The sequence below is a fragment of the Pygoscelis adeliae genome, unplaced genomic scaffold, assembly GCF_000699105.1.
Source record: "Pygoscelis adeliae isolate BGI_AS28 unplaced genomic scaffold, ASM69910v1 Scaffold280, whole genome shotgun sequence".
Classification (NCBI taxonomy): domain Eukaryota; kingdom Metazoa; phylum Chordata; class Aves; order Sphenisciformes; family Spheniscidae; genus Pygoscelis; species Pygoscelis adeliae.
The window spans coordinates 1,990,852-2,009,254 of NW_008823944.1; the positions used below are offsets into that span (position 1 = coordinate 1,990,852).

Consider the following 18,403-nt stretch of genomic DNA (forward strand, 5'->3'; position numbering starts at 1 on the left):
AAAGGCATTTTTTTTTTTTTTTGGAGTTGAGATATTGCATACTATCTTCCAAAATGACTGTCAAAGCTGATCACCCTGTCAACAACTCAACCAAACCTGTCCCCCGCACACACCCCCTTCCCCCACAGCAGGGCTCGTACCCACTATCTACTGCTGGCTTTCAAACTTAACATCCCTGCTAAGAGTCAGCCCAGTTTATCCAACTAAATTGAATAACTGAAGCATCTCAGTGGAACTCCTCCCAGTGTTCTCATTTTTATTTCAGTTCATTATAAACTTCATGTCTGACAACACTGGCTTTTTTTCCCCAAACTGACTTAACTTGGCAGTTTACCAAGTTTGAAACAGTGGTTATCAGTAACGAAGAGGCCCCCTCCTGCCTCTGCAAGTATTAACTACAATCCTGTACTAGTAGGCACCGCTTCCATTTGCCCATGCTAAGGCAACTTCCCCTTTGTTAATGTGTTTAATGGGGGGGGTGGGGAGGTGGGTGTGGAATAGAGACTGATCTTGCCACCACTGCCCTGGTACCTAAATAGGTAACAGGTATGGAGGCTGTACAGCTTCTCAGTACTTTGACAGCTCCAAGCACCCTTGAAAATATGCAATAAGCTGTGATTGCATTCTTAAACCCATAGTTCCAACAAGGCTGAGTTTCCTGGTAGAGAACTACTTCCCTTGCCAGAGTAGGCAAAACCAGTATTTCTGTGATGTATAGCATTCAGAATGAAATGCTCAAGAGGTTCTTAGTAAAATAAGAACCAAGGTTTTGATGTCCTTGTTTATTTAAGAAAAGCCTTCAGGTCTGCCAAGACAGAATTATCAGCACACCAAGAGAACAACATGAATTAGAGCAAACGGTAAGACAACAGCTATTTAGACCAAACAATACATGGCTGAGGCACACTGACAAATGAGGAGTTTCACATGTAGCTTCAGTTAGCGGCGGCCACTTACCACAAACTGCTGTTGTGTTCCACCCATAGAAGTACGTCGCTGGGTATCTTGATGCGCTCTAACCAGCAACTGAACTAGCCTTGGAATAGCACCTTGTTCACGCAGTGGGGCGTGGTTTGCAGGACAGAGGGCAAGATTGCGGATCAAACCAACAGTAGCCTGCAGTTAGGAAAGGGGGTGGGGAATAAAAGAGCATGACGGGTGTGCTTGCTGTTAGTGATTTTTTTTTTTAAATCAGTTGATCCCAAATGCTTAAATCTCTAATAGACAACTCTAAGTTGCTTCAATTGAGCAACTTTCCCATCAGAAAAATTACATTCCCCAACGCCTTGAAAACAAAGTATTTTTCCATGGTTAAGGTTACCTTAAAAAAAAAGCACCAGTTTTCAGCGCTGAAAGCTGTTAACTAAAATTTACCTTGATCAACGGCCAGTGTGATGGCGGGTGCAACAGTTTAACCACCACTGGGAGTCCATAATGGAGACGTACTGCATTTTGAGCCATCTCAGCTTCTTGATGTCTGCTGGTGAGGTGACGGAGCGCACAAATAGCAGGTTCTGTGATGTCTTCCCTGTCTCCAGCCCGAAGAACTGTGCGCACAAGAGCCTCAATGCCACCAACCTGGCACACCATCATCTTGTTCTTGTAATTGTTGCAGGTAAGGTTAGAAAGGATGCCAGCAGCACAGGTCACAACATTAATATCGTCTGATCCCAAAAGCTGAACAAGAGTTCCTAGAAGGCCTTCCATTCCCTCCTGCAAAAAAGAGAAGAAAAATATAGTCTCTCTCCTTCTCCACTATGTTGGCTTTTGATCCTCATCCCTTAGAATTGCCATTTACCTGCTTTGTTGCAGCATCTGACAGGTTTCTCAGAGTCCAGAGACAGTTCTGGACAAGACGCTGGCTTGGATCTGTGAGGTGGAGTCCCAAAGCTTGCATCCCACCTAGAAGATGGTACGGATTTGACACCATTACTCAGATGCTCATCTTGTGAACAGTCAGGTCCTTCTCTTCCTTAAAGTCTGAGTGCATATCTCACAAGCTTCTGGATCTTTCTTGGCATTAGTATCTTAACATGGCTAGGCCCTAACCCTTCATCACATAGAAGAAAACCCTGAGATTCTTTTTGTGATACTGGACCTTTTAAACGTATGCATATTCTAAGGGGACCATTCTGACAATGCTCAGCCACTAAGCCATCCAGCTCACAACATAGTAGAGTTACTTAAAACAGACTGCTTTTTATACTTCCGTATACTAAAGGCCTCCAAAACTAGTTATGGACTGAAGGACCAGTCCAAGTTCAATTTCTGATGCTGGCAGCTTCTGTTCTTGCGTGAAATGTACTGATCCTGCAGTACCGTATAGCTTTTTAAGTTATGGGTACCAGATACTTACCAGCTTCAACAATAGCAGGTTTGTTGCTGGAGCAGACTGACAACACCTTCAGCACCCTACTTGTGGTCCACAATAGTTTCTCATAAGTATAGGTCCTCATTATGTTTACTAGAGCCTGGGGTCCACCACTTGCCAGAATAATCAGCTGAAAGACAGCAAAAATAACATTTATCTGTCACTTCCTGTGCATGTCAGCAGGTAGTAATTGTTGCTGACTTACACCCATCATAATTTACAGATTCCCCCCCCCCCCCAAAAAAAAACCTGTTCACATCTGCTGGCCAGGTCTAAGTTTTGCAGTCTCACTATAAGCATGACTGCATTTCCACAAAATAATTCCTGCATCCCTCACCTCTTTGCAAGGTCAGGACTGACTGGCAAAAGCCCAACATGGCTGAAGATTCAGAATAAGGAGGTGAGTACACAAGAACTGTTAGGCCATTCATCGCAAGCTTGCTCATTTTAAGTGCTTCAACAGCAGAGACACTTACCTTACTTTCTTGATTGCCATACGCTAAAATCTGAAGGCAGTCCGTTGTGATGGCCAAGAATTTGACATTTGTCTTGTTGAGCAAGGCAACCATCTTCTGCAACCCACCAGCTAGACGGACAGCCATTTTGGCTCCTTCCTGATGTAACAGGAGATTGTGAAGAGTTGTAATGGCATAGAACAGCACAGAGTCCACTGGGGACCTACAGAAGGAAAAAGCCTCATGAGTACCTGCACCTACCAGTACCAACTAAAAAACACAAGCACCGTCTTAGTAGTCCACGTACCCAAGCATTTTAACCAAAGCAGGGATGCCTCCTGATTTGAAGATTGCCAACAAGCCTTCACGGTGATGTGAGAGATTGTGTAGTGTACCTGCAGTACAACGGGCTGTTTCCACATCGTTTGTATTTTGCATGGTACGTACAATAGCAGATACCATTTGAGGAGATCTCATAATAGCATGGCGAGACGCTTCCTTTTTGGATAACTGATGAACCATAACTGCAGCCTTGTTCACCACCACCTACAGAAATATATTTGAAGAAAGCTTTTAGTTTTGAGGTCATTGAAAAGGCCCCCCACAAGCAAGCTACACTGAGGCAAAGAAAATGCTTACCTGGTCCTCATCATTCAACAGTTTGGTCAGTTCTGGGATTGCACGAGTTGCAAGTTCAGCATCATCTTGGTAGTTTATCAAATTAACAACAGCATGTTTTAACATCTGGGATGGCTCAGCCAGGCGTTGCACATTAGTTGGATGAGCAGCATCAAATTGCGTGGATGGAATTTGCATTCCTTCATCCAGTGTTTCAGGGAACATAGCCGCACGCACTCTCTGAGCTCTAGTCATTGCATACTGGCCATCAATATCTGAAAAACAAGGCAAGTCGTTACCTCAAACTAGGAATAAAAAGCTCATCTTCTAGATTAGTAATAATCCAGTATTTAGGTTTCTGTATCGTTAAGCTGCACACCTAAGCAAATCAGTGTAATAGAAAAGGCCTTACCAGCAACTTGCTCCTGGGTAAAGGACTGAGAGAAACCCTGCTCCCACTCATATAGGACTTGTGTCGTGTCCACATCTTCCTCTTCAGGATTTCCCTTGCCACTCAAGGAAGGAGCAGTTGTTGTGGCACCGGAATGGATACCAGAGTCCAGATACGATTGTTGCTGCCAATGACTGACTGCTGCTTTTCTGTCTGGCTCCATTGCCATATCCAACTCCATCAAGTCAGCTGTAAGAAATCATTGTTGAACAATTCAGTTTAGTTCAATTACTCCAGCATGTATTAATCCAAGAGATGACAGATTTTAAATGAAAATAAACTGCTATAAACAACTACCTCAGCCCAGCAGAGGTACCACTGCAAGTGAGACAGCAGTTTTAAACTAAGGCTTTACATCGAACCGATGCAGACATCTATAAACCCGACTAACAGGCAGAGCAATCACTGCTATCATTGTGACTGTCTTAGTCTACTGCTTAAAGGTTCCCTTTTCCACATACTATGATTAGGTGCTTGACTGTACTTAAGGGACCCAAAATGCTTACAATGACAAACTTGTTGGCAGGTTTGAGTTCCAGTGGTAAGGTATTAATTACTGTAGTAGAGCAGACATTATTCAATCCAAGTGACTTTTAAAAAAGTTAAAAAAGGGGAGTAAAGAGCCAGTGATCTGCTCTTTATTAGAACTGCTAGATTCAATAACAGAAGTTGTGATGCATTATATACCTTGGGTTGCCATGTTCCTTGTTGTGCTCCCAGAACTTTCCTGCTACCTTTCAGAGACCCTAAAAGAGACAAAGGTTAGAACTTATTAAACACTAATCAGAGCTAGTAAGACAGGATTTTGTATTAGAACACTAGAATTGCAAACTAAGACTTTACACATCTTGCCATTTCATTACTACAGTGAGTATTTTTAAAAGCTAATTAGCAAGCCCCCATGGACAGATAAGCAAAAGAATGAGGTGTATCACCCAGACTTTTTCTGGCAGACTATATGTAAGGCATATTCTCCTCTTAAAGCTGCAAGACAAAAATAATTGAAGACTGACCATGATAGAGCCGTTTTTTACTTCTCTATCCTTGCATAAGATGAAGTCCAGACATTAAATTCCACAGCTTGGACATGCTGCCAAGACAAGGGCTAAATGTCAGGCTTCCTCATTGCTCTCGAAGACAGCTACTCTTAAGATACTAGCAAAACTGTTTGATACAGGGCCACAACATGGATTTTCCCAAGGAAATCTGAAGTGACCATTTAAGGCAAGCTGCTATTGTTTCAGTGGTACAAAGACTACCTGAAGAGTTATAATTGAACCTCCTCCTTCACTCCTTTCCTGTACCACAAGAAAGATGTCTTGCTACACAAAATACTTTTCCTTGAAGTTAAACGCAAAATGGAACCAGCCTTATAAAAACATCCTTTAGTTGCACACATTAAGTCACCAGACTCACTTTTTTTGCAGAAAGCCAAGGTAACTGGGGGGGGCAGGAGGCTGAAATATGATCAAGTGACCTATCAAAATCTTCAGTATGCACCTCCATTTGATATCACCCAGCAGTACAGAAGTATTTGTATCATAGATCTGTAGCGTCTCTTCACTAACCCGGAAAGAGAAACTTGAGGCTACAGCTTCACAACGGGTCACTCAAAGCTGTCATACTTTTATTTCATTTGCTCCCCCCCCCAGTCCAACACTGTTTTCAGCACAGACACAGAGCTGGTGACAGCCTATTCTGGGAGCTAGCCAAGCAGAAACATTTGTAGTGGTAACTAATGCAGTGAGCAAAACCATCTCTTCCAGCAATCAGCTTTCAATGTGCCTTTAGGTGTTAGAGCTATGCTGATCAAAACATTCCTAGACAATGAAGTAAAGGCAAGCCACTAATCTCTTTAAAGGACAGGTTTGCAGCACTGTGTCAGGAGAACAAAGTCCATTTGATGCTGTATTTGTGTAAAGACAGATTTCCCCAGTTTAAGAGTTTCCTTCAGGAGTAGCTTTTAGAAAATCATAATTAAACAGAAGACAGGCCTGCAGTTTAAGAATCTCACTGAATAGGTTAGGCAACTCTGATGCAAGCTTATATTTCACTGTCTCTGAGCCAGCTGCAGGATACTTCAGCAGCTCCTGAGCAAACTTGTTACTTTGCTGTACAGATGCCAGTGCTGTTTGTCCTGACACTGCACTCCCACAACTTTTGGCAGCAACCCTTTCCTGGCTCTTTTAAAATGGACAGCAGATCTGCACCTGCAGTAGATAAGCAGCATTGAACTGATTTAAGACATAACACAACATAAAGTACCCTGCTGTGCTGCTGGAAACACTTAGGTCCCTAAGCTGGTCCTACTCCACAGCCTGGAAGAGACTGGCCAAATCAGAGTCTACTCACAACCTGCATGGAGGATGCACGGACAATAAAACCATTTTTTTCCAGTCCCTTGAACACTGAATTCTTCCAACATCTTGTTAGGAGTTTGGGAGTAGCAGTGGTAAGGGGAAGGAAAAACTAAGTCATGCCATCAGTTCACCATTAATACAAAAATTCTCCGGAGTAGCTAAGTTGAGGAGGTGCCTATACAAAAGCTTGATAGCTCCCTGCAGGTCTTATGCATTACTTTGTCAGCCCCACTAACACCTTCCAAACAGAAAGAAGTGGAATAGCACTAAAAATAAAATTTGTGTCTTTGATCACCCTAGTCCTTACTGTAAGTCAGATGCAACATTTCCAATAGAAAACTAGGCAAGATCTAGCTGCTATATGCAATTCGAAATATGCTTAGCACAAAAGATCTGTTTTTACTGTAACCTTTTTTGTCTCCTCTTGTCAGGAGGCTGCTAATAAAAATGATCACCAAACTAGTTTTGAAATTAACATACCGGTAGATGAACCGGTCAAGAGCACTGACTATACTTTGAGATATTTACTACCACCTCAGATTCAAATATGCAACGAGGGGCTTGGGAACCACGTACATCATTTCCTTCCACTGTTGAATTCTGCACAAATGAGAGCAGCTGGCTTACAGTAACTGCACTCTGAAATGGCTGTTTCAGTTTCAACAGCCTGAAGAGATCAGAAAAGTAGCTGTACCATTTGGTAAAATCCAAAAGACCAGACTAGCCACTGCATTGTAACACTATTTCAACACAAAGCTGAAGAACATATACAAGTTGCAATGAAGAACACTGAATTACATGTTCAGAACTGCATTACCAATCAGATACCCAGTCTTTGAAATGCTGACCTTGGATCAGCCTGCTAGCTGCACCTGAAAGTTTTTAACATCCTAATCTGCATTTCATACACCTGTACTGTGTCCCAGCAATTCCAGATAGCATTTTTTATTTAGATGAGAAATTGATTTTAATCCCAAGAGTTCAAAATAACTACAGACTAAAAGGTAGCCAGGGAAGAGGGGTACATTGTTTGTTTTTAGGCTTTCTGTAACTGAACCTTCTTGCATTCTTTCCCATTCTCTTCTCATTTTACAAGGGGGTAAACTGAGTCCAGACAAGCTGCTGACTTGTCTTCCTGTGCATCATAACAAGGTTAACTGCTACACTTCAAAGGGAGCAACAACCCCAGACCAGGTAAATGTTTGTGCTGCTTGCCTTTCCTGACAGAAATGGGATCAATACATGGGGGGGGGGGGTGAGCTGGTAGGGGAGTGGAAACAAAACAAAACCCACCCTACTAGGGTAATTAAACTTGTAGTCTTCAACCATGAACCATATACCAGCTCCTTTAAATTGAGCTCTTATTCAAATTTATTGAGGACATAACTAGTGACATTACATTGTCAAGGTCAGTAATACAGATCTTAACCATCAGGAAGAGACAGGAGGACTCAGCACACTTTACAAACTTTAGCATAACAGCAAGCTTCTGTAAGCCTCACTATTTTTAAAGGAATTCAAGCCTGAGTTGTGATAAATGTCATGTTATATATAAGTTCATATGGATGTACTGCCAGGAGTTATGGGACTGTTAACTTCTTAAAAACCTCCTCCTCCCCCTAGATGACACTATCCACTTGTGTAGCAAGTATAATCAGCTCTGGGTTTGAATGGAGGTTGGTTTTTGGTTTTTAAAAAATATATATTAAATCCCTCATATGAAGACCAATGCAAGACATTGCACTAGGCTGTACTGTGTACCATCAGTTCCAACCTTGCATTTGAATTTTAAGTAACTGAAAAATAGTTTTGCACACTTAGCAGGCTTATGAGCTACTAATTTCAAGTTACTGCAGAAGACAATTCAAATTTCTTGGTTTTCAAAGGAACGAAAGAGAAGGAGTATTTTGATGATGAATAAAACTTAGGTATTAACTTTCGATTTTGGAGAACAGTTAAGCATGTGCCAAGGAAGTCAACAAGCCTATAGCATTTCTCAAATCTGAACAGTAATTCTGAACAGCTTCAGTAAAACCTAGATAATTTTCTTTCTAAAGCTGTTAAACTCCATTAAGACATAGAGCACAGTGAATTGTTTACTTCTATTCTGTCTTACAGAGGACAGGAGCTATGACAATAGCCTCTCTAGGGGGGTGAATATCAGCCCGACATTTACCTGCCTGGTATATCAAGACTACGGTACATTTCCACCTCTGCTGCAGTTTATCCAAGATAAACCCATTTTCATTGTCAGCTAAGCCATTTTGTTAGCCTATGAAACAGCTCATATTTGCAGCTTGTATTAAATAAAAGTGTATCTATCTTCTTTCAAGGTTACTACTTTAATCTTAATAGAATCTCCTCGTTAAGATTGACTCAGATTACACCTGACTATTCTGATAAGCAGTTCCCCCCCCTACTTTGTAAATCAAGTCCAACTTAAAGATTGCAAGTCTTCCAGAAATCTTTTGCTTGAGAGCAGCATGTTACTAAACCTTGTATGAGAAATGAAGACTGACACATCCAATCACCATGATTGATTTAAAGGGAACACATCTACTGACCATGTTTTCCTGTGTGTGTCTGTCTCATCTAGGACAGGCCAAGCAACCGCATCTTTAAATTAACCATCGGTGCTGACTGACACATCATCTTACATAGAACAAGCAGATCTTAATCTTCTTGTGACAGTTACAGCAGTTAAAAACATGGATTATCTATATACAAGTGAAGAGAAGTACACATACGGGAAAATAGTTTTTCTCCAAGTGCTCAGAAGTTATTGCAACCACTACGAAGGTGTTACTGGAAGCATTCTTTGGGTCTTATTTTATAACTGGTCTTGTTTCAGGCAGCTGCCTGCCTGTGTATCTGCTTTACAAAGAGTCAGTAGCCAAAACATACAGGCAACATCAGTTCCACAACTAATAATACCAGGTAACTACAGCACTCATTCCTATGACCGAATAACAGAAATATAAGAACTTAATGTAGCAGAAGCTTCCTAATTAACCTTAGTTTTCAAGTGGAGATGTGAGAAATACATTCGATTAAGGATTTTTAAATAAAGAATCCTTTGCTCTTATCCTGGAAGTTGTTATTCTAGAAAATTGTTGTTTTCTAGAAAAGGAAGTGGAGGATGGGAGAGAGATTGTCTAAGTAATACAATACTGATAGTGGAAACATCAAAGAAGCTTTCATGGTATATAAATTCCTTCAGGCATGAGTGGCTGACTCGTCTCCTTAAGCAATTTTTGGTCTAACCCACCCCACAGCTATAAGCACTCTTGCAGCAGGCAAGCCTACCTTCTACTGCTTTTAGTCTTATGAAGACATGATCCAACTGAGACAGTGACTTTAATATTCATTAGGAATAGCACTAAACTGATTAACAGGAAGCCTAAAAGAAGCCAAGTTATTTTTCTTCCTTCAAAGAGGGAAGCCTATGATCAGTTTATATCTGCCTATGACTTTTTTTTTTAAAAGAAAAAGCAAGAAGTCTCAGTCTAGCTGAAGAAAACATGACAGCTACAATTTGGGAGGGAGGAGTTACAGGTGACCTGTAAGAACTGATCTATAGATTGCCTATCCACAAATGAAAACAAGGCTAGTACTTGTGGAAAATAACGATCCAGAGTATTTGCATTCAGCTTCTAACTTAGACAATTCTAATTTTGGATTAAGAAGGGAGACGATGGCCTGGGAAGTTAAAAGGATTGTCATTTGCCTTGCAGGTCTCAATTTAGGAAACTTTAATTTTGTAACTTCAAAGGTTAAACAAGTTCAAGAATTTTTACCACCAGAAATCTGTTTTAAACTTCTAATTATTCCTTATCCAAATGGGAATAAAGTCTTCTTCTCCCATATCCTCCCAGATATTCCAACCAAAACTTAACTTTAAGGATTTTTGTCTGGCTTCTATTGAGCTCTGGGGTAAAGTATGCTTTGTAGGTAATTCTGGAGGCCCTTCATGTATCAGATGCTTCTGCAAGATTAGTAAGAAGTCCTGAAAGTGCAGTTTGTGTTGCGTGTTTTAAGGGATTTTAGAAGCTTGCTGTAGGAATGACAGTTGGGGTTTACAGTTTTTCTACACAATGAACAGAAGATATTTTATTTCAAAGTAGGAAGAGATAACATGCTTGAGTTTCACTCTGAAGACTTGCATTTTAAAAAAATTAATTCTTGTACAAAGGTACCACACAGGATTAAATACAAGTTTTCCTTAAATACATTCTGTATCCACAAAACAAGTACTGAACAGCATTCCCATATTCTGTCTAATGTAGCAGCATTTGCAGTTCTCAGTCACTTTGTCAGCTCTGAAAGGAACAGCTGTATGCAGTGAGTGGAGATTATTTTGAAGTTAGAGGTATATACAAGCATTAGAGGGCCTTGATTATTGTCAAATTACTCACTCACCAGTAGTGACTTCTGGATTAAGAAATTCAATTTTTTAAATCCCTCCTCACACCAGCAGTTTAAAGACCTGGATGGACAAAAACTACTGTGAAACTCATTGAAAACTGGCTCTCAAATAACGGTTTAGGGCTGTAAATTATCACATTAAACAAAACAATGGACCACTTGGATATTTTTGGAGACAGTAAAGTTAAGGTTTATCTTACTATGTATACCAGGAATCAGAATATTAAACTTCACATTTTTCATATTAATGTCAGGCTTCCTTCTGCTTTCAGCAGGCTGATATTTAATACTGGGTAAAAATATCTTGTCATAGGCCATCTGAAGATATTCTAAGTAAACAGAAGTAACTTACACAGTATGGAACACCAAAAGGAAACAAGTCAAACCATACAGCCAAGGGAAAACACAGCATGTGTTTTGCCAACTCTAAAAGGAAAAAACCACCATGGGTTTTCACAGCTCTAAAACATTTCTGTCTTCTTTCAGGTTAGATGATAGAACCACCCATCTGTAGCCTTCACTACAACCTCAGAAGAAATGCCATGGCAAGAGATAGAGCAGCATTACTATATTTAAGTGTTGTCTCAAGATGTAGCAACCTCAACCATTTCAGTAGTTCTACTGAAAACTAAGAGCTACCAATAGTGACAGGAATCTTAATCCGCATGCCACAGCATGTGCCCACTGAAATCCAGCTTACTGATCCTAGACTGCAACAGAACAAACTCATTCATAAACTAACTCATGACAAAACTGCTCTGGTCATTTCCTCAAGCAACATTTGCCTAACATCATTCCCTCCAACCACTAATAAGAATACTTCACTCCAGTGAAGCACCCTCCCTATCTACTCAGTATCCTATGTAATCCATCCAGCTTGAATTTATCCAAGCTAGAATACTTCAGACAATGCATTCTGCTGATGGCTGCAGAAAGGCAGAAGATGCCTTGCAAACAGCAACACGTTCAATTTTAGATTTAGCTAATCAGATCACAGTAAGTTTGACTCTGAACCCAGAATATACAGCAGACATAAGCTGATCTAAAATCTCTTAATAATAAGACCTGGAAGTCTAAGATCAGTTTCTCCTATTAAACATTAGGAAATTAAGAAACCTGAATAGTATCCACTTAACTGACCTTTCTCAAAGATTAACAGGTTGCAACTTTGAAGCTTTAAATATCCTTAATACATGCTGAAAGAGGCAACAAACTATCTCAGATAATCCACAGAATTAAACTGGAAGAGGGATATTTGACAGCACACCCACAGATCTGCCAATGCTCGCTACAAGTTACCTCTGCTTTCAGCCACTGTTTTTTGCTGCTTCATTTCCACTTCATTATTTTGTTTTTCCTTCAGGCATCCCAGTTTGCTATTACATCAATTGTTCTGGCTTTTCAGCCTTTGTCTTCTGCCTTAGAAGTTATATAAAAATTCCTTTCCATAACATAAAGGCAGAAGAGCCTCCCTACACTAGCTTTTATAAGTTTTTTTTTTTTACAAGAGTTCATTTGATGGCACATCACAAAATAAAGTGTTATGCCTGTCTATTTTCAGTCATCTCAGCAATCTAAGACCAATTAAGAGCACAGAGTAGAGTTTCTATTCACATGCTCATTACCTAAAACAAACAGCATGCAAATATTTCTGTTCTTGTTAGACTTCTGTAAGAAAGTTGATTACATCCACTTAATGGAACTGAAGTGCAGGCATCTGGTAGTCTTGACTAGACTTAAACACTGGGTTAGCTGTATTAAAAGAATTTATTCATCAAAAAATGTCTGGTGAAGGAAAAACTCAGGTTACAAGGACAGAAAACCAGGCTCATCTCTGAATCCATGCAGCCTTAGGTACACATGGCAGAGAGGAGGGAAAGGGGCAACAAGAACTTTACAACACGGCTGTAAGGCTCTATTCTACTACACTTCACTTCCATTAGGACTGGAGTACTAGGATATTAGTACTAGTTCTGATACTACAGGACACTCACCTGTTTTACCCTCTCTTTCCTCCCAAAAGTGACAACAGGCTAGTAAAGAATTACTCCTAGCCAGCTTGCCGAATGTGACAACTCATTTAAGTTTCAAGTGCAGCTGAGACTGTGTAACACTCACACACAGTAAGTGTAATAAGATCCACATTTTTGCTTTGCTCATCCTAAGTACAGAATACCACCCAGAACACAGATAGTTTTAATCTATGACTGAAGAGCAACTTTAGCCACTGACTGAAAGTTCAGGTAGCAAAATGTATCAGAAATGCACTTAGTGATGGGATACCTTTCAGCTGCAGGCATTGAGTGTCACTGAAACACCGGGCTTTGAGCAACTAACACAGCATTTAGGCACTAACAGCTTATGCAATTAGTCAGGGTCTTCACAGGTACTAAGGTTTAAGTACCCTTTTAAAAACAACCCATTAGAAGTTTCAATAAAGCAACAGTTAACATTGGTCTGAGAGCCATAGTCAGCCAACAAATACTTGAGATAACTAAAACTCATCACTATAAAGTGATGAGAACCTGGAGGAGAATTCAGAACAAGCACATCAGGTAAGTTACTAATAATAAAGTTCACCTGGGCACTGATCTACACAATCATTCTAAGAGATGCACTTTCAAACTTTAGAGCCTGCCAGGAAGCCCCCCGCCCCAAACAAAGCTGGCAATATATAAAGGTTCTCTAATACATTTGATGCACAGTACTTTACTCTTTAGGACAGGCATTTTAGAGAAACTTTGTGGGAAATTACATATTGATAGGACACCTAGAGAGGTCAAAAGGTACTTAGTAGCAGTTACCTACCACCATAATTTCTTACAACTATCAGTGGTGCCCTACAGAATTTTGTTTGATGCTGGCCAGAGCCTAAGGCTGCCAGAGTCACGTGACTGGGCATACTATGCAATGTAAAGACTGCACCTTTTCACATAGTCCCATACTCTTTGCTACTTTAAAAGCATACTTATACTGTAGTATCTGAAATCTCACAGCACTGAATGTTGCCACTGCAGAGAAGTTACAGTGTTTGGATCCACAGCACAATTATTTTGCCCTTTACCTAGAGAAACATTCAGGAGTTCCAAGAGGTCTGTCAACACAATCCTTTATATTCAAAATCATGGGCAAGTATACCAGCAAGCTTCTAACAAGACCTGCAAACAAAAAAGTGATCTTTCCAAAGAGAGCTACACTTTCTGCACTGAGTATTTGTTTGTCCTCTATAAAGATCTGGTTGTTTCCATGAGCTATAAGCAGCAGCTGCGCTCAAGCTGACAGAGAAATTATCAGGTCATGTTTGAAAGTAATGGTTTAAAAGAGCTTTTCACTGGCAAGTATACTGCAACACCAGCAAAATCTATAACTTTATTAGTAGGCAGGATTGGCTCCAAGTACCTACCTATCCTTCTTCACTTTCCAAGAGAGGAGCTGATGATAATCTTAACATTTAAGATGAGATGCAAGGAACAGCTTCAACTACTAATCAGATGTTACACATCCAGCTTTAGAACAAAAGTAATAATCTTCTCCACATAATGTACCTATCAATCCTTTGACAACAGTTTGCAGCTCAGTATTAAAGGACTGATATGACAGTTTCAAGTTTATGAACTTGCATTAAGTTCATGACAAGATTATCAACCCACTTACTCTTACATCTTAATTGTTTTGACCAACTAAGCACCACCAACTCATGCAAGTAACCTCAAAACAGTTACTAAGTTCACTTCTGTTCAGCAATGGGTTTACTTCGAGATCTTTTGGTCACCAGCAAGCATTTCCAATTAGGGTTTCATGCAGTATTCATTATGTCTGAGTATCTTCACGGCTGGGCAAAACATTAAGAACAGTTTTATTATCACAGCTTAGAAAGTTACCACCTCTTATTTGCGGGACACAGTTAGGTATCTACATTATGCATACTCCTGCCTTTCTCAGTTAGGGATGAGCTAGTGTTTCTAAGGCTTAGTTTGCCAGCAGTATTCACCTGATCAACTTGCACTAATTTACAGCTTTTGGTCCATGTGCCCCTACTTTCACTGAGTAAGATGTCTGTAGTAGAGACGGCAGTAGCCAGGATCAAACATCATTCTTTAGTGTTACCTAGCTACATACAAAAAAGAGCTGCCATCATGACCATTTAGAGATAATCTATGAGAACTTAGACAAATATTATACCACATTTCATTTAACACTAATAAAGTTCAGCAACAAACCACTGCCAGCCCTCAAGCTTCCTGCCCACTTAGTTTTGAGTGTCAAAAAGATACTCAATGGTTCTACAGTGATTTATCATGATTGCATACATCACTAACAAGAAGGTCGACAGCCATTGTATTACAGAAGTATCTTTCCCTGCCGTCTGTGTAGAACTTTAAAACATTCATTTCCACTCAAATACAGCAACAATTTAGCAAACAATCTCCCTTCCAAACCAGTAAGTATCTAACCATAATCTAGTTTCTTCTTAGGCTGCAGCCACGTAGCCAGCCCTGAACATGGATGTTAAACATTAATCTCCCCGGTTTAAGAAACCAGAATGATTAGTCATAATTGCACTGACACTAATGAAATACTTATGAATCTGAAAGTGGCTGCCTTTGCTTGTCTGTCAGAATAACTATGTATTTACAATAAGACATACCAACACTCCAAAAAGTACTGTTTAAGCAACAAACGTGCTAATCTGACACTATAAGACGTTTCTTCAACTCACTTTTAATTAAGGAAGACTGACATGGCAACAGCATTTATCAGCACCTTTAGGACATTAAGATTTCTGGCCACTGGAGGGCACTTGAATTGTTGCCAGGACAATACAGAACTACTTGCTACAGTTGCCAAACTTCTCCAATTTATACAAGTCTATGTAGCACAGTAAGTCAGCCTAGAAATGCTAGTTCCAGCAAATATACTTACAGTGCACACCGTGCATTTGCCAACTCCAGTAAGATCCAGCTAGCTTATTCTACCTTCTTAAAAGCAGCAACCTAGAATACTAGATTAACTATTTCAACCTTTAAGGGAATTAACTTATTCCTTAAACAAGGCTCCAGAGTTAATTTATTATTCAGGAATAAAGCAAGTACTTCAGTTCTGCAATACTAATCCAGCCTGTATACATTGTTTTCTAAAGCAACTTGAAGCATTAACAAAGAGTTCTTCTGTAATGAAAGTGTAAAGCAACATCTGCACCCACACTTCCCAAGGCAACAAAAGCATAGGACACATTTGCTTTCACATCAAATCAGAGTTAACAGATTCCATGAGGGCAGGTTGAGCTACAGGTATACATTTCACCTGCTCACCTTATCAATTTGGTGTTCCATACAGACAGAAATGCCAGAATAAGACTTCCATTTGTTCTCTCCCTTGCACTTGAAGTTACCTGTCAGTGCAAAAAATTTTTCTGGCTCCTTTCTTCTCATGAGGCAACACAGGCCACACAACACTAGCATATTAAGACATTACCCTCTTGGGCTAAAGCCTGATCACAGACTACAGCAAGTTTTACCTTGGAATCAAGTGCCAGAAATGGATATTAGAAGTGAACCACTGCCAGGCTACCTTTTGTTGGCAAGTCTAACCAATTCAGTTGGTGCATAACATCAAAGCACCCCCAAAACAAGTCTTCCAATGCTTAACTAGAAAGTCAGCAATATTGCCCTGCCCATCTGACCAGGATAATCATTTTATCTAAAGAGACAAGAAAAGTCACATGCAATACTTACTGCCAAGGAGTTTGCAGAATTTTGCGAAGTGCCATTTCTTAGATACTGCACAGTCACCCAACAAGGCAGGGGGCTCAGAGCTTGCAAATGCATGCTGGGAGGACCCAAGAGCAAGTCCCAAGCAAGCCTGCACAGTTTCTCACAAAGTTTTATCAGGCTTCGTGAAGTATAATGTTCAAGATAAGTAAGGTCAGTCCTGATTTTCCTGCCACAGTATGCAGCCTACCAGAGTCACAGAACAAGTTTTGCTGCAAGCAACTGCATGATCACCACAACCCCTGTGTTACCAGCTTTAACTATGAATTAACATGAGAGATTTTGATTACTGCTGTATTTGCACACTAGTCTGCCTACTAGACAATATTTTGCAGAAACATCCTTATCCAGGAGTTTCAGACTGCACATTCAGACTTCAGTTTATAAGACTGAAGCTTACAATAGCCACGTTTCCTGCCCTCCTGCTACTTTCCTTTCTACCCCTCAAAATACTGCAAAATTAGTTTAGAAGGCCACTAGTACTAACTTCTTGTCTTTACATCCGAACTAGCTTTCTGAAGTATTGTGTTCTGAAGAGTTAAACTTGAGGTTTTGGTGATGTTAAGTCTTGAAAGACCAACATCCGTTTCACAAAGAAACTGTATGTCTGAAGGGCAACCAGGTTTCATGGCCAAGATTTGATAAGCCAGTTACTGACACACCACGTAGTCATAGCAAAACACTAGCGTTCCTAGTAGACTATATATCAAGCAAGAAGCCCAGCCTATTTATTGCTTAGGCAAGAAAAAGGAAGCTTGGTTTACTAAGGATGTAACACAACATTTGAAGAACCGACTTTTTCAATCAAGCTGTACTTCATATTAAGTGCTTGTTTTTAGAAGCTATTGTGCATTACATTGTCCTTTCCATCAACATGTTTTCACTTATTTCTCCCGCAGACTCTTAGAAATGATCAGCCATACAGGCCAACATGAACATTCCCACTCATATCGGTTTATACCTAAACAGAAAATATCTGAACTAACAGACAAGCAAATATGACATTTCTTTAGAACAACCCCAGAACGGCCAGGCACTTGATATGATTTTATATTGAATGCTGAATTTAGAGAGCCTTAAAGCCTTGTTTGAACACCTAAGTAGCCTCATTTTCAACAGTACTAGCCATAGGCAATCGACACAGCAGCCACACACCCGCAGCTGTCAGCACCTTTTTATTAAAAGTGCAAGATTAACACTAGGTTCCTGGACTGTCAGTTACTGAAATTCACATTATAACTTGGCCCAATAAACACCAATAAGTTTTGCCTTCTGTGCTGTTCTAAAGCCTTGCAGTAGTACCTTTTTGTCATTCAGAAGCAAAAATCATAATTGGTAAGTTGCTCTCTGGTGTGTCTGAACTTGATATCAAGAACACCCCGATACTCTTTCGGGTAGTTTTCTCATCTTTGCCTTTACTACAGTCTCAGCACATAAAGATCCTGTTTTACTAAAAGCCCTCCTTGATTTCCGTCCATCGACCTCAGCATACCAGCCCAGACTCTTTCCATTCACCACTCACATACTTTGGGGGATGGGAGGACCACAGATGTCTGGAATATACAGAGTGTCAGAACAATGGCTGCTCCATGAGAAAGAGATCAAGAAGTAGCTGATTACAAAGATCAACACTGCTATTCCTAAAGTCACAAGTTCCCCACAGTACCTTCACAGCCTGCCCTTTCTTCCCAGAAGGGATAATCTTCAGGAGAGGTTTTTGGGAAGAGATTCAAAAAGAAGCGGCACAATGTCTTAAGTCAAGTTTTAGCTAGGGAAGAATTTAAGGTTTTGCTAGATTTAAGAAACCTCGCTGTCCCAGGAGCAACTGATCATGCACAAAAAGAGAGCTGAACTAAGCTTTTTGGGAAAAAACACATCTGGAGCTCCCTGTTCCACGGAAAATCAGAAACAAGTGCCCTATATCCTACTAGGAGTAACAGCAAGTTGCTTCA

The 18,403-nt window shown here is 40.2% G+C and overlaps 1 protein-coding gene across 1 annotated transcript in view; it reads right to left on the reverse strand.

Moving 5' to 3' along the window:
• CTNNB1 (catenin (cadherin-associated protein), beta 1, 88kDa) overlaps positions 1 to 10,732 on the reverse strand; it is a 14,714-nt gene extending 3,982 nt beyond the window's left edge. Inside the window, exons 1-10 of the mRNA XM_009321139.1 lie at positions 10,675 to 10,732; positions 4,583 to 4,641; positions 3,857 to 4,084; positions 3,466 to 3,719; positions 3,134 to 3,372; positions 2,848 to 3,049; positions 2,357 to 2,501; positions 1,799 to 1,902; positions 1,375 to 1,713; positions 948 to 1,116 (exon numbers count right to left, since the gene is read on the reverse strand). Of these exons, the coding sequence (XP_009319414.1) occupies positions 948 to 1,116; positions 1,375 to 1,713; positions 1,799 to 1,902; positions 2,357 to 2,501; positions 2,848 to 3,049; positions 3,134 to 3,372; positions 3,466 to 3,719; positions 3,857 to 4,084; positions 4,583 to 4,595 (1,693 nt within the window). The 5' untranslated portion in view covers positions 4,596 to 4,641; positions 10,675 to 10,732. The remainder of the gene's footprint in view (positions 1 to 947; positions 1,117 to 1,374; positions 1,714 to 1,798; positions 1,903 to 2,356; positions 2,502 to 2,847; positions 3,050 to 3,133; positions 3,373 to 3,465; positions 3,720 to 3,856; positions 4,085 to 4,582; positions 4,642 to 10,674) is intronic.
• Positions 10,733 to 18,403: the final 7,671 nt, after the last annotated feature.